Source organism: Oryzias latipes, chromosome 15 (assembly GCF_002234675.1).
Source record: "Oryzias latipes chromosome 15, ASM223467v1".
NCBI classification, from domain to species: Eukaryota; Metazoa; Chordata; class Actinopteri; order Beloniformes; family Adrianichthyidae; genus Oryzias; species Oryzias latipes.
Window position 1 is genome coordinate 12,704,221 of NC_019873.2, and position 27,941 is coordinate 12,732,161.

A 27,941-nucleotide genomic window follows, 5' to 3' on the forward strand; every position below is an offset into this window, starting at 1 on the left:
CATCAGTAGACACAACTCTGGATGTTTATTAGTTTCAAGACTGAAAGAAATGGTTAAATAATGAATTCTGGTTTCAATTCCGACTTGTGCTTTTTTCCAACTATCTGGAAATGGAGATTAGACTTTTCTTTGTGCTCAGTTTTGTGACGTTTTTGTGGGTTTGTCTCTCATAACTGAGTAAGGTGGTGTCAATTTGTGACATCTTCACAACTTGGTGTTTATGAGGAAAACACAGGAGAACATTTGACTTAAAGAAATTTATTTTTGTTGAGTACGTCACAGGAAGTTGATGGTCTTTCATGTAGGAAATCTGACATAAAAATGTGGACTCAGACTTCAGTTGCTCCTGTGGCAGACATGGATGAAGCTGATGAAGATTCTGCTGAGTTTTTACAGACCGAAGCTTCCCAGGAACCCTTTCGAACCTGAGAGCACACAAACATGAAAGTGTAAACTGTTGTGGTTCTGCCCTGGCAGATTGTGGGACATTTGTCATGAGGTGGGGCTACTACACCCACAGAAACAACTGTTTGGGTGGATTTGTAGGTCAAAAGGTTCCTTCTCCATAAATCTGCTCAGGAATGGCCGGAAGAACCTGACAGATCTTTCTGAAATTCTGCCCCTTCTTTTTGTGTCATGCCATTTCTTTCTGTCTTTAAAACTTACCTCCCTAAAATTTGCCCATTGTAGAAAGTGCGTCATCAAGACCAAAGCCCCCTTTTCCTTCCACCTTCGCTTGTGCTCCTCCTGCTTGTCCTTCCACCTTCACCCCTGCCTGTCCTCCTGGTTCCTTCTTTCCTTTCTGTCCGTCTTTCCCACTCAAAGCAGTCTTCACCGTTTGCTCCACCATTTGACCTGCAGAAAAGCACATGGTGAGCTCTGTCTGTCCTGTGTCAGTCAGTGAAAACATCTGCATAAGCATCAGAGCTACAGCATAGACTTCAGTCAAGTCGTCATCAAAACGGCAAAAGAACAGACCAAGTCAAGTTCTGGTCAGCGCATGATTTTTATTCATTTCATTTTTCCTAAATTCTTGTGCTGAATCACCACCTTCCAGCTGGATCACTAAAGGCAGTTGGATTTATATCATTAACCTTTAGTTTAACTATAGATCTGGACCTTCACGGTCACCTTCTCCAGTTCATGTGAAGAGATGCAACAATGTTCCCAGACCAGCAATCAAACGGAAACACTGAATCCATGGAGACAATTCTGAAACATCTCTGCTGGAGGCTAACTGGAGCCAAAAAGTGAAACAGTCTTAGAAGCTGACCAGAGTGAACTTGGCCCACCTTTAATATACCAATGTTTAAAAAGAAAAATTATAATGAGAAAAAAAAATGTTATTCACAATAATGACAGTGCAACAATAAATGCTTTAGAAAAATATTAGAAAATGACAAAAGAAAATCAGTTTTTATAAATTCATCAAAATCCATAAAACCCATCACTAGAATACCTCAGATAGCTAAAAAAGAATATAGAATTATGCAAAACATAGACCAATCTCAAAAATTAAAATAAAAAAATCAACATCTGAAGCTAAATTACCTGAAAAAGTTATCTCAAAAGAAGGTAAATAATCATATATTGTTACACCTTTCAAAAGTACAAAAAAAAAAAAAAAAATTTGGATCAGCTGAAGCAGACAGGAACTGAACACGTTTTTGTTTGACGCAGAAACACAGACAAAAAAACTGACAGGCTCACGCGAAAACTCACCTGCTTTCTTGCCGGCTTGTTCGACGACATCAGGATTTGATCCCACCATTGACTTGAGTTTATCCATGGCTGCTGAAGGATGTGTGCAGATTTGTGTGTGAGCAGTGAACAGCTCCCATTTTTATACTGTCGCTGTCTGATACTCCTCCTGCAGGAACCAGGTGTGGCTGCAGAGTCTGCAAACTGCCAAGGGAGGCACAACCCTGTTTGACTTGATATAGGTATGTTAGTGACTCATAAAAAATTTCATTTTGGACACACTTCTTTGTCACCTTGTGTGGCACTCACAATGGCTGGCGTGGCTCCTGTACCTTCTCTTTTAAACAATCCCAAAAAATTCTGAAGCAACACATTGCATTTTTCCAAAATTAAAATTAAAAATGTTCTCAACGAGCAATGTTCTGGCTTCAGGAATGCAGAAGGGGCACAAAAAGATTCTGTATTGAATACCAAAAAAATGACATTTAAAATCATGTGCAAAGAGCAGGATTGAAGTGAAGATTCATTGCCTACTGTGGTTTCACTAAGGAGAGCAAAGAAGAGAAGGAAGGTGACTAAAAAATGAAATTTAACTTTATTCAAATAGATATTTGTGGAAATAATATGGACTTTAATGTAGGAGAACTGTTTCTAAGAAAAGGGACATTTCCTCATAAAAATAAGTGCAAAGCAGCAGAAGGCATGATAGTGCTTTTCAACCTTGCTGCCATTCATAGAAACCATCTGTAACCACCAGGAGAATGTGGGGTTCAGTGTCTTTCTCAAGGACAACTTTGACTGATTGGTAGGTAAGGCGAGAGCTGAACTTGTGAGCTTCAAATCAGTGGTCGACCACTCTACCTCTGCACCACAGCCGCCCCAATGCAGCTTAGAGGAGCTAATGACTGTAAAAACAAAATAAATGGCTCAACCATTCTGGAAAATATAAATACAAACTTATTGTTGAGCTTTTCAATTTCACCAGCAAAAACCTTGAAGAGAGTTTAAAAATTCTTCTTCAGCCTTCTTTGCGTCGGTACACGTCAACAGACGTCTAAGGTTTTGTAGCCTCTCTATACATTTTACTAGTGATTGTCAATATGCTTTTTTCAAGGCTGTACCAGATTACCGGTACTATAAGTCAAATCCAGCCAATACCCGATATGAGTGGCCAAAATTAATTTGCAGTATAAGTATAAATGTTGGCATCACAGGGTTGCGGGAGCCTATCCCAGCTTCAGTTGGGTAAAGGCTGGGAACACCCTGGGCAGGTTGCCAGTCCGTCGCAGGGCCAAAACAAAAACAAATGACAAATAACGCACACTACACCACATCACATGCTACAAAGGCTAAATACTAAAAGTATACTAAACACGTAAATAACTATTTAGTATGATCTCAGTCTGCCCTAATCTGATATTGATGCCTGCTGAGAGCCCCAGGACCGTGACTACAATTCAGGTCCACGTGGATCTGTGAGAAGTCGGCTTCTGTTTGATGATTTCTACTTCCAGCTCCTCAGAATGGGGCTCATGAGAGAAGCATAAATAGAAAATTAACTCAAGCGTTTCAAAGAGAACAAACTTCAGAGAAAAACTGTTTCCATGATAGAGGGCTGCTGTTTTTGGCCTTTTGTTTCTTTTTTTTCTTGTTTTATTGAGTTGCAGAATTACTTTTTCACCTCCAACATTCCTTTAAAGCAGGTGCCGCTGAGATCTGATTGGCTAAGAAGCTGAGCTATCTGTGAGATATTTCAAAACAATAAACTAGTGGGGGGAACATAGGCGTGTTCAAAAACAGAAATAATTAGCATGGGTACCCAACAGCCAAAGAGCCTAAAGGGACAACTGTAGACTATCAATCAGTCGACATGTGATCTAAGATTAAAATGAATAAATTCCAACACCTTTTTTTCACATCTGAGCTGTTGTTTCATTGGTTTTTAATGCAACTGAAATTAAACTCAAACTCAAACATGACCTTCACAAAGATGGGAATTGAACAGCAGCAGCTTCTTCAGCACAAAAAGATACTGACTGACTGACTTTCTGAGCTGCTAACAGGGGAGAACACTTTTAAAGACAACGGGTTTGAACTGGCAAATTAATTCTGGGAGTTTTTATTTCTCTGATACTTTTGTGGTTGAGTTGACTCAGCCTGTCAGTCCACAAACACCTTCACTGTTTTACGTTCTAAAGCTCCAGGAGCTGTGATGTCTGTGTAGAGTCTCACATGGGGCCCAGATGGTGACCCAGACTAAAAGTGCCTCAGAAACCGTGTCACCTGGACCTCATGGTCCAACCAAACTTTTACAGTCATGAAAATAATTAAAAACAGCTCCAAAACCATCAGAATTTTGTACCTACTCAACAAATTCTATTTTAGCTGCATCAAAAACCTGTTTTCTATATGTAAGAACCTTTCACTTGTTCTGTCGGGCTGTTTCTGCAATGGTTCTGGTCTTGTGTTGAGAAGGTTTTTGGGCGTTCAGACAAACGGGTTGATAAAACGCGTTTGTCAGGAAACGCCTCAGTGGCTCTTGTTCTTGTAGTGTTTCTTTAAACTGGCAGCAAAAACCTGTTTGTGAAACAAGAAAGGATCATATGGTGTCTTAGTAATGGGATGGTACTTAATATTATAATATTTTAATTTTGTAAAAAAAAAACTTTGAGACCACAAATTGTAGTCTTTTTATTCCAAACAAAAATTCTAAAAGAAAGAAAAACTCTTTATGTTTAAATAAAATACTAATTTCAGAGATCTGCAGCTGCAGGTCATCAAACAGGAATGTTTCCTCAGACTCCCATGAATGGATTCATTTCATTATGCATTAGTGTTAAAGCCACAGATGCAAATAATATGTGCTGGAACACATTTCTTCTCGCTGGAACTAAAACAGTTGCAACACATCAACATACACTGAATGGCCATTTTATTGGACAAACTTTTCCAACTGCACATTAACACCAATTTCTAATTACCCAATCATATCACAGCAACTCGATGCATTTAGATATGTAGACATGGTCAAGACGATCTGCTACAGTTCAAACCGAGCATCAGAATGGGGAAAAAAGGTGACTGAAGTGACTTTGAATGTGGCCAGACGGGCTGGTCTGAGTATTTCAGAAACTGCTGAACTACTGGGATTTTCACCCACAACCATCTCTAGGGTTTACAGAGAATGGTCTGAAAAAGAGAAAATATCCAATGAGTGGCAGTTCTGTGGACAGAAATGTCTTGTTGGTGCCAGAGGTCAGAGGAGAATGGTCAGACTGGTTCCAGCTGATAGAAGGACAACAGTAACTCAAATAACCACTGGTTACAACTGAGGTCTGCATACTTTTGAGGTTGAAGAACATCTGTGAATGCACAACACGTCCAATCTTGAAGCAGATGGGCTACAGCAGCAGAAGACCACACCAGTGACACTCCTGTCAGCCAAGAACAGTGACTAAGGCTGCCATTTCGGTCGAGGTTTAGACCTCACCACAGTACGGAAACTGCACTAGTTAGAGTCTCTAATGACTTGTTATTGGCCTCAGAAAAGGGTCTACTTTCTATTCTTGTCCTATTGGACCTCAGTGCAGCCTTTGACACTATCGACCACAGTATTTTACTCCATAGACTAGAGCAGGACATAGGGATCAGAGGATCTGCTCTCCAGTGGTTTAAATCCTATCTGTCCGATAGGTATCAGTTCGTTAATGTAAATGGCCATTCCTCTCAGTGCACTCGAGTCAACTATGGAGTCCCACAGGGCTCAGTCTTGGGAACGATCCTGTTTACGCTTTATATGCTACCCCTAGGAAACATAATCAGGAAACACAGCATTAATTTTCATTGTTATGCCGACGATACGCAGTTGTATTTATCCATGAAGCCTGACCAGAATGACCAGATAGAGAAACTGAACGCCTGCATCAGTGACATCAAGACCTGGATGACAATTAATTACCTCCTCTTGAACCCAGAAAAAACTGAGGTCATTATACTTGGTCCTAAAAACCTCAGAGATACTCTGTCTGCTCAGAAAGTCTCCCTGGATGGCATAAGTATAGCCCCCAATTCCACAGTTAGAAACCTTGGGGTTTTACTTGACCAGGATTTATCATTTAAGGCTCACATATCTCAGGCGTGCAGAACTGCCTTTTTTCACCTGCGGAATATTGCTAAGATCAGAAATATACTTTCTAAGAGTGATGCTGAAAAACTCATCCATGCATTTGTTACGTCGAGGCTGGATTACTGTAACTCCTTGTTAGCAGCGTGTCCTAAGAGTTCCTTAAGAAGTCTCCAGCTTGTTCAGAACGCAGCAGCTAGATTGTTAGCTGGAACTAGCAGAAGAGATCACATCACTCCTGTGTTAGTTTCGCTCCATTGGCTCCCAGTTGATTCCAGAATCAAGTTCAAGATCCTCCTGTTAACCTATAAGGCCTTACATGGAATGGCCCCGTCCTATATTAAGGACCTCATAGTCCCTTACCATCCAATGAGAACACTTCGCTCGCAAAATGCAGGACTGCTTGTGGTTCCTAGAATTAGTAAAAGTACGGTTGGAGGTAGAGCGTTTAGTCACCAAGCCCCTGTCTTATGGAATAAACTCCCAGCTCATGTAAGAGAGGCCGACTCAGTTTCTACATTCAAAGCTAGACTGAAAACATTCCTCTTTGGACAGGCTTATTGTCAGACTAGTTAGTATTCAGAGATTATTTAACTTAATGTTAATTTGTTTAAATTAATAATAACTATTTCTTTTAAAAGGCTGCTAGAAGTTGAAGCTGGGGTAACTATGGTGCACTGGGGTTCTGTCCTCTTTCCTGTTTTTACTTCTACCCTTCCTCTCCTCTATTCTTGATCATAATTTATCATTTAGTTCTGGGGTTCTGTCCTCTTTCCTGTTTTTACTTCTACCCTTCCTCTCCTCTATTCTTGATCATAATTTATCATTTAGTTCTCCATGCCTCTGTTTGGTGCAGTGCGATTCATGTATTGTCCCTCTTTTCCTCTCCCCTCCTGGGGAGTGGGAGTGCTTCCAGACTCTAGTTGGCTCATCCGTGCTCCAGTTCCTGACCGTTTACCTCACCTTTGCTCCTGCTCCTACACCTGGCTGTGGATCCTGCCTCTGGCTCATCTCTGGCTCGTCTCTGCTCTGTACCTGACCGAGTACCTCGCCTCTGCTCCTGCTCCTACACCTGGCTGTGGTTCCTGTCTCCGGCTCGACTCGCGCCTTTGACTGTCCCCACAACCACGGCTGGATGAAGCTCGTCTGCTGGACTTTTATATATGTAGTTGTAGATTTAGATAAGTTAATTCTTCTCTAAGATTTCTGGTAAATCGCCTGTCCGTCCTGGGGGAGGATCCCTCCTTCATGTGGGCACCCCTGAGGTTTCTTCGTTTTTTCCGGAATCCGGTTTTTTTGGGAGTTTTTCCTTACCGCGAAGGGGGGTCTAAGGGCAGGGATGCCAGTATAGCTTAGTCAGTTTGTTAGTTCATTTTAGTATTTTTCTATTGAACTCTTTGTATTCGTGATCCTTTTGAGTTCATGTTTTACTTCGAAGCCCATCGAGACGACTGTTGTTGTGATTTTGGGCTATACAAATAAAATTGAATTGAATTGAATTTCACACAGGCTCACATTAGACAATAAAAGATTGGAGAAAATTGTCTGCTCTGATGAATCTCCATTTCTACTGCGACATTCAAATGGTAGGGTCAGAATTTGGCATCAACAACATGAAAGCATGGATCTATCCTTTCTTGTAGCAACAGTTCAGGTTGGTGGTGGGTGGTGGGGGATTATTTTTTAGAACACTTTGGGCCCCTTAGTACCATTTGAGCATGGTTACAACACCACAGCCTGTGCTTAAATTGCCTCCACAGTCACCAGATCTCAACCCAATAGATTTGCTCCAATTTCACAAAAACTTAAGTGTGATCGTCATACTTTTAAGAGATTTGTGGCTGAGTCAGAGCCAATAGCAGCTAGCACATATTTGACGCTGCTTGTGTCTCTGGGGTCAAGCCTTCTATTCAGCCACCCCTAAACAACACTCACAAGCAGAAATGGCTGCAGTGGGCCCCAACACACATAAAGACTCATTTCAAACAGTTCACTGATGTGTGCCATGCAACCCTGGATGGTCCAGCTAGATGGAGTAGTTGGCGGTTGGTGGATAGTCACTGTCATGTTTTGGGCTGGAATCATGGGGAGAAAGCTGGTCAATCCCTTTAGGGTCCCTGAAGGTGTGAAAATGACCTCTGAAAAGTATGTTACTGACTACTTTATTTCACTGTATAAGAAGAACCTAGCTTTCTGTAACAAAATCATCTTCATGTATGGCAATGCACCATCTCTTGGTGCAACGCATAACTCTGCATCATTGGCTGCTATAGGTATAACAGGATATAAACTGATGGTGTGCCCCCCATCCTCCCCTGATCTAAACCCTACTGAGAACCTTTGGAGCATCCTCAATCAAGCAAAATATCTGTGAGGCTGGGAGGCATTTCACATCCAAACAGCGGCTCTGTGAGACTATTTTTAAAGCAGAAACTCCAAAAGTTCAATGGATGCGAGAATTGTGAAACTGCCACAAAAGAAGGGGTCCTTTGTTGAAATGTAACCTTTTAAGATGTTTTTATTGGAATAGCTTTTGAGTTTAGTAATTACAACCTCCTAATGCAACACATTTTAAGTTCTTTGGAATTTATCAAGTATTGTGGAGCTCTGTCATTCGTAATGTTGTGGAACGGTGCGTTTTAAGGTTTTTATTAAAAAAAAATACTGTTATCTTTAGGAGTTTTTTCAATAACATTTAACATATACCCTGATGGTTAGTCACTTGAAAATTATGCTGAATTTCATTTGCATTGAGTATTCAAAAAATCATACAAAAATAGAATTTGCATTATTTGAAACACACTGTACAGTCAAAAGTTGCAGAAACTACAGGAGAGTTTCAGGTCCCAAGTTTTGAGAGTCCAGCAGCACCTGAATGCATCAGGAGAGCCCCACCCCTCGCAGAGAGCTGATGCCGTGCCCCGTTAATGGTTTTGTAAGAGCTAAAGTTTTCCTGGGTCCACTCAGACTGGGTGGATATCAGATTCGGATCAAGTACCTAAACAGGAACGGAACCAGATCTGTAGCGAGAAGAACCTAATCCAAGTCCTACAGAATTCCGGTGAGCGAGACTCTGAATGGTTGATTGTTTTTTTTCTGTTTTGACTAGGTGTCATGTGAATCTGAACTCTCTCTCCTTTTCTTTACTAAACATCACTTTTAAGCTGAATTTGATCTTACTTTTTCAGAAATGTCCTAATTCTATACAGAATATTATTCCATATGACATTATTTGGCAACTTCTTGGTGTAAGTTTTTTTTCTTTTTTAACTATGTAAATAAGCTTCCATTCAAATTTTCTGCTGTTCCTCGCCCGGCTTTCCTTTTACTCATTTACAAACACAACTTTTTCTCCTCACAGTTATATCATCTGGAACAACAAAGAGATTCTTTACAAACACAAATGTCTCTTCCTGGATTCCTGCTTTCCAAACAACATTAATTTTGGTTGATCAACTCTTCAACACAAAAGGTAATTTATTTTCTTACACTGACCAAAAATATAAACGCAGATCAGTTGTATCACACAGCACAATGCCACAGATGTCGCAAGTTTTGAGGGAGCGAGCAATTGGCATGCTGATAGCAGGAATGTCCACCAGAGCTGTTCTTGGGGAATTGAATGTCCATTTCTCCACCATAAGCCTTCTCCAAAGGCGTTTCCGAGAATTTGGCAGAACATCCAACCGGCCTCACAACCGCAGACCACATGTAACCACACCAGCCCAAGACCTCCACATCCAGCATATCCACCTCCAAGATCGTCTGAGACCAGCCACTTGGACAGCTGCTGAAACAATCGGTTTGCATAACCACAGAATTTCTGCACAAACTGTCAGAAACCGTGTCAGGGAAGCTCATCTGCATGCTCGTCGTCCTCATCGAGGTCTTGACCTCACTCCAGTTCGTCGTCGTAACCAACTTGAGAGGGCAAATGCTAAATTGCAATGGCGTCTGGCGTCTTGTCGGGCAGTGGAAGGAATACTTTGAGGATCTCCTCAATCCCACTGACACGCCTTCTTTTGAGGAAGTAGAAAATGAGGACTTTGGGGTGAGGCTGTCTATCACCCAAGCTGAAGTCGCTGAGGTAGTTAGTCAATGAGCTACTCAGTGGCAAGGTTCTTGGAGTGAATGAAGTCCTCTCTGAGTACCTCAAGTCTCTGGATTCTGTGGGAGTGTCTTGGCTGACACATCTCTGCAGCATCGCGTGGCAGTTGGGAACTGTACCACTGGACTGGCGGACAGAGGTGGTAGTTCCCCTTTTTAAGAAGGGGACCGGAGAGTGTGTTCCAACTACCAGGGAATCACACTTCTCTGCCTCCCTTGGAAAGTCTATGCCAGGGCACTGTAGAGAAGAGTCCGTCCGATGGTTGAACCTCAGATTCAGAAACAACAGTGGGGTTTCCCTCCTTGTCTTGAAACAGTAGACCAGCTCTACACCCTCTTTAGGGTGCTGGAGGGTTCGTGGGAGTTTCTTCACCATATGTGTTTCATAGATTTGGAAAAGGTGTTTTGACCGAATCCCTTGTGGTATCCTGTGGAGGGTGCTCTGGGAGTATGGGGTCCGAGGAGCCCTACTGAGGGCTGTCCGGTCTGTGTATGACCGGAGCAAGAGCTGTTCGCAGTCAGACCTGTGGATGTTGGACTCCGGCAGGGCTGCCCTTTGTCACCAGTTCTTTTCATAGTTTTTATGGACAGAATTTTTAGGCGCAGCCAGGGGCCGTAGGGGATCTGGTTTGGGGAACACAGGATTTCCTCTCTGCTCTTTGCAGATGATGTTTTGCTGTTGGCTTCATCAAGCCAGGACCTCCAGCGCGCATTGAGGCGGTTTACGGTCGAGTGTGAACCGGCTGGGATGCGGGTCAGCACCGCTAAATCTGAGGCCATGGTTCTTGACCGGAGAAAGGTAGTTTGCCATCTCTCGGTGGGTGGAGTGACCCTGCCCCAGGTGGAGGAGTTTAAATTTCTTGGGGTCTTTGTTTACGAATGAGGGAAGACCAGAGCCTGACATTGACAGGCGGATCGGAGCAGCATCCGTAGTTATTTGGTCGCTGTACTGGTCCGTTGTGGTAAAGAGAGAGCTGAGCCAGAAAGCGAAGCTCTCAATTTATTGGTCGAACTTTGTTCCAGTACTCACCCATCGTCATGAGCTGTGGGTCATAACCGAAAGAACAAGGTCCCAAAGACAAGCGGCTGAAATTAGCTTTCTCTGTAGGGTGGCTGGCGCTACCTTAGAGATAGGGTGAGAAGCTCTATCCCCCGCAGAGAGCTCTGAGTAAAACCACTCCTCCTCCACATCGAAAGGGGTCAGTTGAGGTGGCTCTGGCATCTAGTCCAGATGTCTCCTGGACGCCTCCCTGGGGAGGTGTTCCGGGCATGTCCCACTGGGCAAAGTCCCTGAGGCAGAGCAAGGATACGCTGAAGAGACTACGCCTCTTGGGTGGCCTGGGAACGCATCTGGGTCCCCCCAATAAAGCTTTCCCATAAAGATTTCCCCATTGTGGGATGAATAAAGTTATCTAATCTAATCCAATCTAATCTAATCTAATCTAATCTAATCTAATCTAATCTAATCTAATCTAATCTAATTTGAATTGAAATTGCTACTGCAACCTCACTTTGCCCATTCATAGAACTTGAACTTGACCCCGCCCCCCATCAAAACGGAAAAATGACAAAAAGGTTAGGTAAGAAAAATTTTGATCCAGAATGCAGCGTATTTAACCTAGGAAGTTGATCAGAGAGAGCAGACAGTGGTGTCTACTAGGCTAGCCTCCTGAAAACCTTCAAAACTGGATTATAAGGAAAGAACACAAAAAACGTTAAGAGACTGTTCATATGAGTCATTTAAGAGATTCTGTTCTTACAACTGAAGTTGACCATTTACCTAAGATTGTGCATGGATAACAGAAGCTTGATTTCTGTGAGCAACCCACAGAGATTTATTAGGTCATTGATTTTCTAAAATCTAAGATACTGTTACTACATATTTCCTGACTTTTTATGTAAAGAACCCAGAGAGGGTTGTATATTTTTTACTGATTGTCTTATTATATATTTGCTGATTATTAAAATTTTTTCTTCTTGGTGAAGAACTCAGAGAGGGTTATTTAATGTCAGATTTGGGTTATTAATATTTGTTATGTAAGGCTTTCAGTTTACATTTAGGCACCCCTGCAACTGTCACACTTTTTCTGTTTCAATCTGACCCCGGCCCCTGATCAGAGAATGGAAACATTGTGTGGCCCTCGCTGGAAAAAGTCTGGGGACCCCTGGCTTAGATCATCAAACTGATTTGTCTACGTGATGTGTATGTGTGTCTACAGATGGGGGGACAGGTCTCCATACCAGAGGGTGTCCACGTGGTGGTGGTGGGCGGAGGATTTGCAGGCATAGCAGCAGCACGGCAGCTGAAATCTCGGGGGGTTCCATTCACTCTGATCGACATGAAAGAGGCGTTTCATCACAACTTGGCTGCGCTCAGAGCATCCGTGCAGCCGGGTGCGAGGGAATTTGTGCTGAGTCACTGTTTGCAGAACACAAAGCGGGGCTGGAGCAGAGGGAGGAGCTCGGTCCTGAAGTGTTGTCTGGGGCCTGAGAGATGAAACTCCTGAACTGCTGAGTCATCATGTTGTGGAAGAAATAGTTTTTTGTAAAAGTTTGTCAGTTTGTTATTTTTAAATCTCCTGTTATGTTTTTTGTTATATCAACCCATTTTTAAATTTAAAAATAGTATAAAGTTTTTTCACTTTGAAACTTCTCCTGCTTGTCTTGTTTAGTTTAATCAGAATACAAAAAAAGGTTCAGTTACTCTATTTGTAATTCAGATCAAACAAACAGTGGTGTCACACAGAAAAGAACATGACAGGAGGGCAGGAGGGGTTGGACAGATCTAGATCATTTTTTAGCTGTGGCCATGCAGACATGCTTAGGGGGGCGTGTTCAGGCTGACTTTAGTTTCTTCCACCAGGCTTTGCTCAAAGGACCTTTATCCCGTTTGCTAAGACGTTTGGATCCAGCTTCGTTCAAGGCCGCGTGGAGCATGTGGACCCGGAGCGGCAGGCTGTGTTTCTGCAGGGTGGAAGGGTAAGGACAGCTGAGTGGGTGGGGGGGTGTTCACCTGCTGGTTCTGCTGCTGTGAGACGTGTGTTTGTGTGGCAGGAAATCCAGTATTCCCACCTCATCCTGTGCACCGGCACCAGTGGTACATTTCCTGGGAAGGTCAATGCAGTGTCATCGTTGGAAGCCAGCGTGCAGAAATACGAGGAACTGGTGGAACAGGTGAGTCCACCTGTGCTCGTCTGTTAGAGTGCTCTAGTGTGACACTCATTATCTCTGTATGCAGATCCAGGCAGCAGACTCGGTTCTGGTGATTGGGGGCGGGTCGACCGGTGTGGAGATGGCTGCTGAGATCAAGACGGAGTATCCAGAGAAGAAGGTCAGGAGGAGCTCAGCTTTGAGCCTTTCTCCACTTGTGTTTGCTCTCTGACTCCTTTTCTGCCTTTAGGTGGTTCTGATTAATTCCAGAATTGGACTGGCTGACCCAGTGATGATGCCTAGCATCAGACAGCAGGTCAAAGAGGTTCTTCTGGAGAAGGGGGTGGAGCTCCTGCTGGGTAAGAAGAGCTGTGTGTAGGGTGTGGTCTTCATGACAATTGGGGTGGGTTTAATGGTCATCTGAAGCACACCAAGCATCATTCCTGTTGCCATGGTTACCTCTTCCACCTCAAACTGCAGAAGAAAACGGAAAAGTACTGATGTTTTGACAGTTAGAGCAAAGTTGCGGCTTACTGCCAGCAGAGGGGGCGTCCCGGTACAGCCGCAGACAGGTGTGCTCCGGTCAGACTCATGGGGTTTAAATATTTTCAGGACAAAAAGTAAGCCGAATGTCGGAGCTGCAACTCAACAAGACCCAGAAGAACATGAAGGTGAGCACGGAAAGAGGCGAGACGCTGACCACAGACTTGATCATCTGCTGCACTGGACTCAAGATCAACTCTGCTGCCTATAGCTTGGGTCTCAGTGAGTATGCTGCACTTTCACTGACTGAACACATGAGGGCAGCAGCTGCTCTTTGTCCTCATCACAGATCTCTTAGATCAGTGTTTCTCAAACTTTTTCAGACCAAGGACCACTTAACCCATAACACAAACATTCACGGACCACCTAATTCTGAACTGCTCCCAAAACAACAGCTTTATCAATATCAAAGTCTCTACTCACTGACTGTCTTTTTTGCCATCTTAATGGGAAGAATGGTGCTGCTTTTTCTGGGCCATGAGTGAAGCAATGTCTGGCTCCAAACTGGAGAGTTTCAGTCTCATATCGTAGTCCACACTGATTCGGTTGCGCTGCCTTGTTTTCAGGCCAACAAGTGTGGAAAATCCAACTTCACAGTTGTAGGTAGTTGGAAACGGCATCAACAGTTTCAGAGCAGAGTCAGGACCAAAAGTCAGTCAAACCTTTCTCCCTGAAAGTTGTCTTCAGTGTCCCATCTGATGCAATGTCCACAAGGCTGTCAACCTCTCTTGGTGAAAGCTTGGAAGTTGATGTTGTTTGAAGGATGCAACTGTGCTCCCATCCACATCCTCCCCAGCAGCAAGGGGAAATCAGCGAGTGTTGGAAAACTGTCGAATTCTCTCCCATCAAGACGGCCACACCACAATTCCATCTTGAGGCGTGTAGCTTTAATTTTGTCCTGGACATTGAAGATGGTGACAGTCTTCCCTTGCAGTGCCACATTCAAAGTATTGAGAGTGCTGAAAATATCAGCCAAGTATGCCAACTTTGCAAGCCACTGGAAATCATGCATTCTGTCGTACAGTTCATCACTGTGGTGCAGGAATAACATTACCTCATCTCGCAGTTTAAACAGACGGGTGAGGACTTTTCCACACGACAATCAGCGAACTTCAGTGTGAAAAAGGAGTTTTGTGTGTTCACTTCCCATTTCTTCACACACAGCTTTAAAAAGACGCGAGTTGAGTGGTTTTGCTTTGATCTTTTTAACTATTTTCACACTCTCATCCAGTACTGATTTTATTCACTGTGGCATTTTTTTCACAGCCAGTTTTTCACGGTGGATGCAACAGTGTGTTGCTGCTGCAGATGGCGCTACTGCTCGAATGCGCGCTACTACAGGCCTTTCTGTTTTCCAGTCATTGCGGTTGCACCGTCGGTGCGAATCCCGACACATCTTGACCAGTCCAAGTTAGTCTTCACAATGAAATCATTGAGTGAATGAAAAATTGCTTCTCCTGTTGTGTTGGTTGGTAAGGAACGACAAAAGAGAAACTCATCATGCAATCCACCGGCATAAATGTATCTTACAAAACACAACAGATTTGCTTCATTCCCCAGGTCGATAGATTCATCCAACTGTAGTGAGAAAAACTGACTTTGGTGTAAATGTGTCACCAACTGATTTCCGACATTTTCAGCGTTAGCTTTTATGCGCTGCTGGACAGTGTCATTGGACAGAGGAATCCTGTTAATTTCGTCGAAATATGTTTCTTCAGTTCATCGCGTTTTCTTTCAAAAAATCCAATATGTTTCCCCTGGTACTCCTTGTGCTTATTTTCTAGATGCCTCTTCAATTTTGCAGGTTTCATAGCCTCGTTAGCTAATGTTTCATAGCACAAAACACAGTGTGGTTTGGGATCCTCCTCCTCTCCAGTCCAAAAAAACCCGAACTGTATGTAGTCACTGTGATATTTTCGTTTCACCTTAGCGATGGATTTTTCACGCTGATGGCGAGTTTCACAGCTTTGTGACGGGGTCTCTTTTGATGACTTTGACATCTTCCTGGGACTCCATAGCGTTGTTAAACTCGTAGCACCTTTACAGTTGTGTCAGATGTTTCATCTGAGTTTCTTTTAAGCGACCCTGTCCTAAGCCACTGATCCATATTTTAAGTTGACGTTCAACTCCAAGGCAGACTAACTTTCCCGGTTGCCGCCGTGCCGCCTCACGGACCATTAGGGGGCGCTCACGGACCACCAGTGGTCCGTGGACCACTCTTTGAGAAAGGCTGTCTTAGATGTTAGCATTAAACAGCTATTTGTTGCCTGATGGACCTGAGCCTTATGCCCAGGTGTGACAGCTGCAGGTGAATCTTGCTGTTTCTGCAGTGAGCAGCATGGCTGACAGTGGAGCTCTGAGGGTAAACCAGTATCTGCAGGTCCATGGATTCTCCAACATCTTTGCTGTGGGTGACTGCAGTGACACACAAAAGCCCAAGACAGCGTACCTCGCTGGGCTCCAGGCTGCTGTTGCCGTCACCAACATCCTCAACAGTCTAAGGGGGGCAGAGCTCAAAGTGTACAGCACAGGTGTGTACCAGCAGTCTCACAGTTCATGCTCGCAGCTCTCCCCCTGACAGTGTTCTGGTTGCCAGGTAATGTCACCATGCTGGTGGCGATTGGCAGGAATGACGGCGTGGGTCAGTTCAACGGTTACAGGCTGCCTCGCTTCCTCGTGACCCTGGGGAAAAGCCGCGACCTGCTGTTGTGGAAGAGCTGGAAGGAAATGCAACAGACCCAGCCCTGACCTCCAGAACCCAGCTAAAACAGATATGACCTAGCTAAAACTTGCAGAACCCAACTTTAACTTGCAGAACCTAGAATCTGTAGAACCCAGCTACAACCTGTAGAATCCAGCTATAACCCGACAAAAATATTGTAGCGACCTGGGGGTAAGCCCCGCCTTCAGCCCCTTAGACTCATGGGAAGTGGGGAATCATAGATGAAAACCATCAGTGAGAGGACTGGAAGCAGAAATGAAGTCCATGCTATTAGGCTCTTTGAGGTGTGTTAAATTAAATAGGAGTTGATATTGAAAGGGAATTTATACTCTGCTGCCTATTTCTTCCTCTCTGAGACTTATTTGGGTTTTGTAGTGTATGGGGCATGGACTGCTCTCCAATGTAGCCACTTACTTAGCAGCTTGGTTATAGTGATGTACCAGCTAGGTTGTTACAATATTTTTACCTTTGAGATGAAGGAGGTCTCTTTACATTCCTTCTGTTATTCTTTAATAATATTTAACATTGAACCTTTAATATTCAACATGTAACAATTAGTTTTTTTCTCTGGTTGGCGCCATGTCCTTTCATATAAAGAAGAAACCAATTTCATATTTTTTTGTTTATTAGCAGAAGGAGGTGTTTGTTTGGAGGTGTTTGTTTTGCCCCATTCCACCATTTTAACAGCACCCCTTTAGTATACACATGCACGCACACACCAGGAGGAAGATAGTCACGTCTGGCCCTGTCTCCCGTCTTGATCTGAGTGAGATGGGCCCTGAACGGAGCATTCAATATAATAAAGTACACTCCAGGAAACAGTCATCCAACTCGCCTGCACATTGACTTTGTACAAACATAGGTGGTAGATGTTTTTTTGCATGCGCAAATACTATGTATGCCTGTCTATGTGCACAAGAAAATACCAACTGGCACGATTTAAAAATAAGTCCTCTATAAATACTGTTAATTTGCATAGATTTATTTGATACTTGTAATTAGTTGTGTGGATACCATGTGATGGTGCGTGTATGAGCACCAAAGCATGCAATTTATGACACTCATCTGATCTCATGACTTTGTATTATCATCTGTCGTCCTGTTCGAGCAGCTGAAACTCAATAAAGTTCAGCATCAGTTACAAAAAAGGTTTTATATTAACACATTTGAAGGACTGTTAAACAACCCTAACTGTAAAAGCAAAACATGTCCATTACAATCTGTGTGTTCATTTGGTGGACAGGACTTAAAAAAGGCAATTCTCCAAGCTCCGTAGGATGATCTGAAGTTGTAGATCTTCCTGTTGTTCATGCATCAGATCCATAAAAATGTTTTTTCCCATCAGTTCCAATCATGAGGCATTTTTAGGGTTCATCTTCTTCTTCCAGATCTAACTCAAACACTTTGACTGTAAACATCTGATTCTCGCACGTCACTGCCAGTAATTTATGCTTAGAATAAACCTTTTTTTTTACTGTCCTAAGATGAAGTGGCGTAAAATCACACATGCATACTCACTATGCATCTAACCCTTACTGTACCATGGTATTTAAACTCCCACTCCAATCATCTTTTGATCTATTGTAAAAGCATTTCCAGTGGTCTTTCTATTATGAGTGATGATTTCAGTAACACAGGATTAACTTTAAGGTGTAGTGTACAGTTCCACTTAATTTAATTTGAAATTTTGCTGTGGTTTTTTGTGAATATTAATTATTTGTTGTTTTGAGTTTTTCACGTGGAGCTGTACCTGCTTAAGATGCCCTAAAAGACGCCTAAAAGAAAAGTTGTTACCAGACTGAAAGCTCTCCAAGAGGGTTGTACCACTACCTGGACTCAAAGGGGGTTGGGACGGGTTCAAAAGGATTTATTTTTGGACTAAATATCTGTGCTCTTAGCTGTGATAGCCTGGTCCATCACATATGATTATGGGGGTTTTAGCTAAAATAAAAAACAGGGTTGTAACATAGTTACATAGTGTCTGCAGAGCAGCAGGAATTCATTAGAAATGTACCCTTTGAATTGTGTGCAAGACTGTTGGAGTAAGCCTGTCCCCACAACCTGACATTCATATGTTTACACACTCTCACACTAAACCCCAAACTAGCATTACCTGTGCAACAAAAATGGCAAGCAGTATTGGAGCTTTCCAGCTGTGAAGTTTTGATCCATAAAAATAAAGATGTACATGGATCTATTTGTCTGCAAGTGGATGCATCGGAATGGAGCGGAACAAAGAGCCTGTGGCTTTCCAACTGTAGCACCTAAATCACCGCTACAAGCTTTTTCCAATGGCAGTTTTTCACTCTGTCCTGATTTACAACAAATTTGTTTTGTTTTTTTCCTTTTTAATTTGTTCCGTCCAACAGCCGAGCAAACAGATAAGGGCTGAAGGCCTTTTGTGTTGGACAGGTTTTGCTATCACAAAAAGAGGTTATATATCTTCAAAAGAGTGTAAATTTGTATAAACCGCTTTTTTTTTTTTTTTTTTTTTTAATTGTTACATTTAGTGTGTGGGTGGAGGAAGAGGCGAAGAATGTGAGGAGAGAGTGGAAGGGAATAAAAGGAAAAGAGGTGGAGAATGTGGGGGATTTGAAAAAGTTATTATTTTAAGCTGTGTAACAATTATACCAGATCTGCTGGAAAGACAAATTTTACTTTCAAAGGTGAAATTCTGACACAAAGATGAGGGGAAGATATCTGCCCATTAATACACTGTGGGTTAGGAGGAGGGATGAAGCAGACAGGGAGCAGTGTGGCAGTGTGCACGTGCAAGTGGGGGTGGAGATGCATGTGAACCGTGTGTTCATAAGGGGAACCAGATCCTTCAGCCCGACCTGGAGAGTGGGGGAAAGACCCCCAGGCAAGGAGCTCCCCTAGCCGGGGGGGGGGGGGGGGGGGGGGGGGGGGGGCGCGCCCCCCACCCAGCCAGTCACAGAGGCCGGCGCCGAAAGGCATAGGCGAGTCCGGCGTCTGGGCCCCCAGGCCACAGGACAGGCGTGATTAGCCGTAGCAGGCGGCAGCCATAGGGGCCACCGGGCGCTGTACACATGAACCCATGAGACGCCCACCACCGAGCCAGCGCCCCGTCTCCCCCAGCCAGCCCCGGCACCCGACCCAAGCAATCCAGATATCACTAAGCAACCACTGCCCCCCCCCCCCCCACGACCCTCCCCACCCGCCATATTATCCAACCCCTCCTCCCATACCCCCCTCATGCCCTCCCTGCACTCTGCGATGAAGAGGGAGAGCCCCAGAGGAACCCGGTGAGCCAGCCCCCAGTTCTGTCCCCACCCATGCACTCTCGCACACATATGCTCACAATCTTCTTGATGCCCCTAACCCCCCGCCACCACGCAGTAACCCCCTCTGGCCGATCGACCCCCCAGCGCTGTATGCCTGACCACCACTGCAGCCGACAGGATACCCACAAACCTGGCCGCCCTGAGAGGACCAGGCGGGTGAAGACCGACCGCCCCTCCCCGACCCCATCTATGTATGGTGGTGCGGGTGAACTGTGTGTGTGCTGCCGGTTAAATAGGAGTTCTCCAGTGTGGCGGGCCCCAATTCGAACATAGATTATATTCGATATAATATTCGAAAAAAATAAATTCTCAGAAATCCAGTTTAGATCTTATTTTCTTAATATACTGCATGAACATGCTAAAAACACCAAAAAATGGAATTTTCATTTGGACATGGCGTCGAAGACCATGATTAACCAAAATGAAGTAGGACAGCACACCAAGTAGTTTGCTCTGCCCACCTCAACAACATACCGAAAATGGGCGATTTGGTAGGAGAAACTTAGAGTTATTTTGAGTCCATCCACCTGCCAATAGAAGAAACTCACCCATAAAAAGCACAAAATTTAGCCCTGACAAAATCTATATTAATGATTTTTAAAAATCAAATTACAGGTAAGATTTACTAACCTCATCCAATGTGAAGGGTTGTGTTTGTGAGGGCAGTAAAATCTTTGCCATACCAAATATGCCAATGACGTTCATACCAGATCGGTCGAAGCCCAGGTTAACAATGATCGCCATCAGTGCTCTACACCAACAGGGTGTCGGTGGGAATTGGACTTCTGTGGGTCTAAGAAAGAGAGGGGGAAGGCACATTGGTAGGGAAAGAGAGAAGAGGAAAGTCACAAGCGTTAGACTGAGAGTAGGAACTTTTAATGTTGGAACTATGACAGGAAAAGATAGAGTTAGTTGACACGACATACAGTGTCTAGGAGACCGGGTGGAAAGGTAGCACAGATAAAAGCTTAGGAGCAGGGGTAACGTTGTTCTATCATGGTGGAGATGGGAAGAGAAATGGAGGAGTTATCTCAATAGAGGAGTTTGTTAGGAGTATTTTGGAGTAAAAAGAGAGTGAGAGTGTTTTCAGTGAGCGTTAGATGGTGGTATGTAAGATGACTCTGGTGATGAAGATGATGAAGATGAAGAAAGAAAGAAAGAAAGAAAGAAAGAAAGAAAGAAAGAAAGAAAGAAAGAAAGAAAGAAAGAAAGAAAGAAAGAAAGAAAGAAAGAAAGAAAGAAAGAAAGAAAGAAAGAAAGAAAGAAAGAAAGAAAGAAAGAAAGAAAGAAAGAAAGAAAAGGATAAGACACAGTAGAGGAAAAACTGGTGCAAGCCAAAAAAGGAAGAATGTTGCATAACTTTTAAGAAGCAGTTGAAAAAGGCTCTGGGTTGTCAGAACTTACTCCCAGATGCCTGGATAATTAAAGCTAATGTGATCAGGGAGACTGGTAGGAGTGTATTTGGTGTGTGATCAGGAAACAAAGTTGATGAGGAGAGTTGGTGATGGAATGAGGAGGTGCAGGAGTGTATATGGACACTGAGAGGACCGAGGAGAGCAGACAGGAGTACAAGGAGATGCAGTGTAAGATGAAAGTTGAGGTCTCAAAGGTCAAGCAAGGGGCTGACCTGTACAGATGAGCAAGGCAGAAAGACCGAGATGGGAAGGACATTTAGCAGGTTAGGGTGATTAAGAATAAGGATAAAAATGTATTGACAGATGTCAGTAGTGTAATGGAAGATGGGGTTAATACTTTGATATTAGTGAATGAAGGAATGAGAGAACAAAGAGTAGAAGAGCAGGTGACTGTTTTGGAGCAGGAAGTAAAAAAAATGAAGAAGGGTGAAGTGAGGGAGGGGATTGAAGAGGATGAAGGCACTTGGTCCTGGTGATATACAGTACCTGTTGAGGTATTGAGGTGTCTGGGAGAGATGGCAGTGGATTTTTTGACCGGGTTGTTCAAGAGGTGGTGAGAAGGTTCCTGAGGAATGGAGGAGACGTGTGATGGTGCTTATGTTTAAGAATAAGGGAGATGTGCAGAGTTGTGGCAACTACAAATGAATAAAGCTGATGAGCCATAAAATGCAGGTATGGGAAAGAGTAGTTAAAGCTAGACTAAGAGCAGAAGCGAACATTTGTGAGCAGCAGTATGGTTTCATGCCAAGAAATAGCACTATGCAATATTTGCTTCGAGGATGTTGATTGAGAAGTACAGAGAAGGTGAGAGAGAGCTACACTGTCTTTGTAGATCAGGAGAAAGCTTATGACAGGGTGCTGTGAGAGGAATTGTGGGATTGTATGAGGACAGCTGGAGTTGCGGATAAGTATGTTAGCCCTTGTGCTATCCAAGGCCCTTTAACATTGGGAGTGGGGTCATCTAGACCCCACTAGACAGTGCACTGAACCTTTTTTCTTCAATGATATGTGATCTTCACTGGTGTCCATGGATTACATAAAATCCTCTTCACCTTTATCCACCTTTGTCATGGTAGGGATAACACGTCAATGTAAGGGTGGGGTCATTTTGACCCCACAAGATACCACAAGGATTAGAGCAGTGAGTTGTGAGACAGTGGTGAGGTGTGCTGTAAAGGTGACAGAGGGGTTTAAGGTGGAGGTGAGATTACATCATTGATCAGCTCTGAGCCACTTTCTGTTTGCAATGGTTTTGGACAGAATCACCATGGACTGCAATGTTTGTAGACGATATTGTGACTTCTACCAAGAGCAGGGAACAAGTGGAGGAGAGGCCAGAGACGTGTGTGTGTGTGTGGGGGGGGGTCTTGCAGGATGGAGATGTAGACCAGGTCAAGACAGAGGAAAGGATTCTGATGGCCCAGAACACAGTAGGATAGGAAAGAGAATCACACAGATAAATTAAAGTCAATGATCCATAATCAGAGGTATATCGACCCGCATGTGCAAAGAGTGGGTGCCTGCTCACCTCTTCTGGTGGCGTCCGAGTAGGAAGACACTGTTGGCTCCGCCCATCTTCTCATTAGATTTTTTGCTAGACGATATCAAAGAAAGGCTAAGAAATTGCTTCCAGGACTGGAGAACTTTTCAAATTTCAGGAAACATGGACACATAAACAGATGAAGTGCTCATCATTCAATCACAGGAGCCTCAGAAGGAAGCCCTGCCATCTCTTATTTCTAGGAGCTTCTACCTCCGTAACCCTTGTGCTATCCTAAGCACTTTAACATTGGGAGTTGGGTCATCTAGACCCACTAGACAGTGCGCTGAACCTTTTTTCTTCAATGATTTGTGATCTTCACTGGTGTCCATGGATTACATGAAATCTTTCCACCTTTACCCACCTTTGTCATGGTTGGCATAACACGTCAAAGTAAGGGTGGGGTCATCTAAGATAGCACAAGGGTTAAGGGTCAGGGTTCGCTTCCTTACCTAACTGTCTGTTGTCATGGCAACATAGTCCTTTTGCACAGATTTGGTTCACAGAAAGCATCTCTCCCTGATGACAGGCAGAGTTATGAAAGCTGTGTCGATTCTTGCAGAAATATGATGCCTGAATTTTGTTAAAAAGGGGCTCTCCATCCTCTTAAATGTCTCACGCCAAGCAACCAACAATTCTTGTTTTCCCAGCTGGGTTGATGTCTGCAAAGCCATCTGTGAACGTCTCCACAGCTGTAAATGTGTTTGAATGTTTGTGCATGTGTGATTGAATCATTAGAAGGGTGGGGGTCATTCAAAAATGAGACATGCTTCACCCTTTAACACAGTTTTGTAACAGTGACTTGACATTAAAAAATGCTGTCACAGCAATTCAACTAAACATTAAAGTGTAGAGGTCCTCATGTAGGACCAGAAGCCGTTAAGATCCATGTACAGAACCTTCTGATCAGTTCTGATCAGCACACCGTGGTTCAGAGCTTGGTTCTTTGCTGTTAACTTCAGGGGAGTTTCAGGTCCAAAGTTTCGAGAATCCTGCAGCACCTGAACCTCAGACTGAGTGGATTTCCGATTCGAATCAAGTATTTAAAACAGGAGCAGAACCAAATCTGCAGCGAAAAGAACTTCATAGAAATCCTGCAAAATCCAGGTGAGCGAGACTCTGATTGGATTACTGTTTTTTTCACGATGAACTAAGTTTAGGTCCGATTATCTCATCTCGGTAAAAAGTTTGCATAGACAGTACCGGAACCGGAGACCTGGTTTCCGCTGCAGTTGCAGCTCGGGTTCTGATGATCCTGAATGAGCCTCGGCGCTTTTGGAGCGGAACGTTTGTTAAAATCAGTTCTAAAGCGAACATGGCTTCAGCTGCAGAACTTCAGTTGTCAAACACTGTCATGTGTAAAAGCGACATCAAAAGTCTGAGAATTCTGATGTCACTTCCGCTCCGACAGAGCTGTTTAAAAGGAGACCATACGAACCGCAGGAAAACCTGAACCGAGTATTTGCTGAGGAGAACCAACCAAGTGAGTCCAAACCAGCAGACAACCCTTTGACTTCCGTTTTGAAGCGCCTTCAAAATCAAAACAAACGAGAGGCGACACAGTTTACATCCATCACAGAGGAACGTTTTTTTTTCTTTTCTAAATTTTGTATTGTGTTTATGGGGTGTGTCCGAATTCCCTCACTACTTCAAGCATTATATATTTTGTGTTGCTGTTTGAAACCGCAATGCCAAAATCCAGTATACTAGAAATTTCCCAGAAGCCTTTGCAAAAAACCAGTGTGCATTAATGCTCTCTAAATTGGCGAATATGGACCACAATGCATTGCATTTAAACAAATTTTCATGTAAAAAGATGTTTTTGGGAAATCAGTGATGAGAAATTATGGAAGGAATTCGGACATATCCACTGCTAAAGTTGCGACCAGAATGGGCGTGGCCAATCTCAAAATGCTCAATGAGTGTGTTCTAGCAGCTTGCAGGTGTATTTGTATTTCTGCTGAAAGAAATCTGCTTAGATCATCAAACTGATTTGTGTACATGCTGTGTCTGTGTGTCCACAGATGGGGGGACAGGTCTCGCTACCAGAGGGTGTCCACGTGGTGGTGGTGGGCGGAGGATTCGGCGGCATAGCGGCGGCCCAGCAGCTGAAGTCTGAGGGGGTTCCATTCACTCTGATCGACATGAGAGAGGCGTTTCACCACAACGTGGCTGGGCTCAGAGCATCCGTGCAGCCGGGTGCGAGGGAATTTGTGCTGAGTCACTGTTTGCAGAACACAAAGCGGGGCTGGAGCAGAGGGAGGAGCTCAGTCCTGAGGTGTTGTCTGGGGCCTGAGAGAGGAAACTCCTGAACTGCTGAGTCATCATGTTGCGGAAGAAATAGTTTTTTGTTAAAGTTTGTCAGTTATTTTCAAACGTCGCGTTAAGTTCTTTGTTATATCGACCTATTTTGAAATTGAAAAATAGTTTTATTCCACTTTGAAACTACTGCGTTTAGAGTAATCAGCAAACAAAAAAGATTCAGTTACTCTATTTGTAATTCAAATCAAGTGCTGTTCCTCTGAAATAAACATAACAGGAGGGTTAAAGTCCCACTCCAACTTAGCTATAGTCAAAGTGTTTCAAGTGTTTTTTTTTATTATGACTAAGCAGTTCTTTGCCAAAATAAAAAAAACTATAATTTTTTAGGACATTTTCTGCAGAGTGGTGGTAGTTCATCAGAAATTCACCTCTGATTTGTGGGTGGGACTGTTGGCATAGACGTCAGCCTTCCTGATTTCCAGGCATCCCTTATATTCTCTCCCGCTAACCTACAGCCCTCACAACCTTAGAGGGTCAACAAGAATGGTGAACAATATTGGCGTTATCCAGCTGCACAGTTCGAGCCAGATGTCAGCTAAGACAAGGAAAATGAAGATGTTCTCGTATCTTTTATCTGCTAGTAGATGCAAAAGAATGGAGTTGAGCAGGCAGACTTATATTTGCTTCTACTCCATCGCGATTTGAATAAAGAAATACTCAGAAACGCAGTTTTACTCCTATATTATTTTATATTTGTCCATCATGAAAAAAATGTTATAAGAGCATGTTAAAAAACACCAAAAGCATGGTTTTCCTTGGAGTGGGTCTTTTAGATTGTTCTAGGTCATTTTTCAGCTGTGGCCATGCAGACATGCTCAGGGGGGGGCGTGTTCCGGCTGACCTTTGCTTCTTCCACCAGGCTTTGCTCAAAGGACCTTTATCCCGTTTGCTAAGACGTTTGGATCCAGCTTTGTTCAGGGCCGTGTAGAGAATGTGGACCCGGACCGGCAGACGGTGATTCTGCAGGGTGGAAGGGTAAGGACAGCTGAGCGGGGGGGGCATTTCACCTGCTGGTTCTGCTGCTGTGAGACGTGTGTTTGTGTGGCAGGAAATCCAGTATTCCCACCTCATCCTGTGCACTGGCACCGACGGTCCGTTTCCCGGGAAGTTCAATGCAGTGTCATCGTTGGAAGCCAGCGTGCAGAAATATGAGGAACTGGTGGAACAGGTGAGTCCACCTGTGCTCGTCTGTTAGAGTGCTCTAGTGTGACACTCATTATCTCTGTATGCAGATCCAGGCGGCAGACTCGGTTCTGGTGATTGGGGGCGGGTCGACCGGTGTGGAGATGGCTGCTGAGATCAAGACGGAGTATCCAGAGAAGAAGGTCAGGAGGAGCTCAGCTTTGAGCCTTTCTCCACTTGTGTTTGTTCTCTGACTCCTTTTCTGCCTTTAGGTGGTTCTAATACACTCCAGAATTGGACTGGCTGACCCAGAGCTGACTTCTAGCGTCAGACAGCAGGCAAAAGATGTTCTTCTGGAGAAGGGGGTGGAGCTCCTGCTGGGTAAGAAGAGCTGTGTGTAGGGTGTGGTCTTCATGACAATTGGGGTGGGTTTAATGGTCATCTGAAGCTCACCAAGCATCATTCCTGTTGCCATGGTTACCTTTTCCACCTCAAACTGCAGAAGAAAACTGAAAAGTACTGATGTTTTGACAGTTAGAGCAGAGTTGCGGCTTACTGCCAGCAGAGGGGGCGTGCCGGTACAGCCGCAGACAGGTGTGCTCCGGTCAGGCTCATGGGGTTTAATGTTTCAGGACAAAAAGTAAGTCGAATGTCGGAGCTGCAGCTCAACAAGACCCAGAAGAACATGAAGGTGAGCACGGAAAGAGGCGAGACGCTAACCACAGACTTGATCATCTGCTGCACTGGACTCAAGATCAACTCTGCTGCCTATAGCTTGGGTCTCAGTGAGTATGCTGCATTTTCACTGACTGAACACATGAGGGCAGCAGCTGCTCTTGGTCCTCATCACAGATCAATTAGATGTTTGCAATAAACAGCTATTTGTTGCCTGGTGGACCTGAGCCTTATGCCCAGGTGTGAGAGCTGCAGGTGAATCTTGCTGTTTTTGCAGAGGACAGCATAGATGACAGTGGAGCTCTGAGGGTAAACCAGTATCTGCAGGTCCATGGATTCTCCAACATCTTTGCTGTGGGTGACTGCAGTGGCACACAAAAGCCCAAGACAGCGTACGTCGCCGGGCTCCAGGCTGCTGTTGCCGTCACCAACATCCTCAACAGTCTGAGGGGGGCAGAGCTCAAAGTGTACAGCACAGGTGTGTACCAGCAGTCTCACAGTTCATGCTCGTAGTTCTCCTGACAGTGTTCTGGTTGCCAGGTAATGTCACCATGCTGCTGGCAATGGGCCGGAATGACGGAGTGGGTCAGTTCAACGGTTACAGGCTGCCTCGCTTCCTCGTGACCCTGGGGAAAAGCCGTGACCTGCTGCTGTGGAAGAGCTGGAAGGAAATGCAACAGACCCAGCCCTGACCTTCAGAACCCAGCCATAACAGGCAGAACCAAGCTTTCACATACAGAACTCAGCTACAGCATGTAGAAACCAAGTTATTACCTGCGGAACTCGGTTTTAACCTGTAGAACCCAGCTAAAACTTGCAGAATGCAGCTATAACCAGCAGATCCAAGCTACAACCTGCAGAATCCTACTTTAACATGAAGGACTCAGCTACAGCATGTAGAAACCAAGTTATAACATGTAGAACCCAGCTAAAATTCGCAGAACGCAGCTTTATCCTGCAGAATCCAGCCATCTCCCAACAATACGTTATGTGAAAATGTAGGAATTCTCTTTAAGTTTCTTTAATAATCATTTTAATATTTAACACTTAACACCTAGTTTTATTCCACTGTTGGTTTCATTTTTTCGTTTATTTGAAAATGAAGCAAATTTCACAATTTCTGTTTTCTATGAACCCCCCTCTTGATGTCACAAATAAAAATAATGAAATTGTCTTTGAACATCTCTCAATGTCAAACATTTTTTACATGGTTTTT

The 27,941-nt window shown here is 43.9% G+C and overlaps 3 protein-coding genes across 6 annotated transcripts; 2 read left to right on the forward strand and 1 right to left on the reverse strand.

The window, feature by feature from the left end:
* Positions 1 to 242: 242 nt before the first annotated feature.
* On the reverse strand, positions 243 to 23,824 carry LOC111948738. Of its 3 annotated transcripts, none has more exons than XR_002874693.1 (7): positions 23,810 to 23,824; positions 22,595 to 22,660; positions 21,553 to 21,631; positions 20,359 to 20,444; positions 1,723 to 1,905; positions 667 to 855; positions 243 to 425 (listed from the first exon to the last, which is right to left on the reverse strand). XR_002874693.1 is itself a non-coding variant. In XM_023963093.1 (7 exons), the coding sequence occupies exons 1-6, from the start codon at positions 23,117 to 23,119 to the stop codon at positions 832 to 834; spliced, it is 576 nt and encodes a 191-aa protein (XP_023818861.1). In that variant the 5' UTR covers positions 23,120 to 23,134; the 3' UTR covers positions 243 to 425; positions 667 to 831. The 3 variants fall into 3 exon arrangements, 1 of the variants encoding a protein (XP_023818861.1); XM_023963093.1 differs by lacking the exon at positions 23,810 to 23,824 and adding an exon at positions 23,059 to 23,134 and having other exon boundaries at positions 20,282 to 20,444; XR_002874694.1 differs by lacking the exons at positions 21,553 to 21,631; positions 23,810 to 23,824 and adding an exon at positions 23,059 to 23,073 and having other exon boundaries at positions 20,282 to 20,444.
* LOC101167643 (apoptosis-inducing factor 2-like) lies at positions 10,570 to 17,494 on the forward strand. Its single transcript, XM_020709381.2, has 8 exons — positions 10,570 to 12,325; positions 12,795 to 12,910; positions 12,986 to 13,105; positions 13,170 to 13,262; positions 13,332 to 13,440; positions 13,694 to 13,846; positions 15,955 to 16,155; positions 16,221 to 17,494. Exons 1-8 carry the CDS (start codon positions 12,151 to 12,153, stop codon positions 16,370 to 16,372), a joined length of 1,119 nt encoding a protein of 372 aa, XP_020565040.1. The 5' UTR covers positions 10,570 to 12,150; the 3' UTR covers positions 16,373 to 17,494.
* LOC101167894 (apoptosis-inducing factor 2) lies at positions 13,829 to 27,905 on the forward strand. Of its 2 annotated transcripts, none has more exons than XM_023963092.1 (9): positions 13,829 to 13,846; positions 24,631 to 24,805; positions 25,788 to 25,903; positions 25,977 to 26,096; positions 26,161 to 26,253; positions 26,323 to 26,431; positions 26,683 to 26,835; positions 27,003 to 27,203; positions 27,266 to 27,905. In XM_023963092.1, the coding sequence occupies exons 2-9, from the start codon at positions 24,631 to 24,633 to the stop codon at positions 27,415 to 27,417; spliced, it is 1,119 nt and encodes a 372-aa protein (XP_023818860.1). In that variant the 5' UTR covers positions 13,829 to 13,846; the 3' UTR covers positions 27,418 to 27,905. The 2 variants fall into 2 exon arrangements, with proteins under 2 accessions (XP_023818860.1, XP_011482528.1); XM_011484226.2 differs by lacking the exon at positions 13,829 to 13,846 and adding an exon at positions 23,590 to 23,713.
* Positions 27,906 to 27,941: the final 36 nt, after the last annotated feature.

What these genes read in the sequence shown, in the direction of transcription:
- LOC111948738 (XM_023963093.1), bottom strand. Translation starts at nt 23,119, where the DNA reads ATGCTTTCTGTGAACCAAATCTGTGCAAAAGGACTATGTTGCCATGAC. An exon ending in CCATGACAACAGACAGTTAG is followed by an intron (nt 22,661 to 23,058) that starts GTAAGGAAGCGA and finishes GATATCGTCTAG; the next exon opens with CAAAAAATCTAATGAGAAGA. An exon ending in CTCGGACGCCACCAGAAGAG is followed by an intron (nt 21,632 to 22,594) that starts GTGAGCAGGCAC and finishes TCCATTCCTCAG; the next exon opens with GAACCTTCTCACCACCTCTT.
- LOC101167894 (XM_023963092.1), top strand. Translation starts at nt 24,631, where the DNA reads ATGGGGGGACAGGTCTCGCTACCAGAGGGTGTCCACGTGGTGGTGGTG. An exon ending in CGGAGTATCCAGAGAAGAAG is followed by an intron (nt 26,254 to 26,322) that starts GTCAGGAGGAGC and finishes TTCTGCCTTTAG; the next exon opens with GTGGTTCTAATACACTCCAG. An exon ending in GGGGGTGGAGCTCCTGCTGG is followed by an intron (nt 26,432 to 26,682) that starts GTAAGAAGAGCT and finishes TTAATGTTTCAG; the next exon opens with GACAAAAAGTAAGTCGAATG.
- LOC101167643 (XM_020709381.2), top strand. Translation starts at nt 12,151, where the DNA reads ATGGGGGGACAGGTCTCCATACCAGAGGGTGTCCACGTGGTGGTGGTG. An exon ending in TGTTTCTGCAGGGTGGAAGG is followed by an intron (nt 12,911 to 12,985) that starts GTAAGGACAGCT and finishes TTTGTGTGGCAG; the next exon opens with GAAATCCAGTATTCCCACCT. An exon ending in GCTCAAAGTGTACAGCACAG is followed by an intron (nt 16,156 to 16,220) that starts GTGTGTACCAGC and finishes TCTGGTTGCCAG; the next exon opens with GTAATGTCACCATGCTGGTG.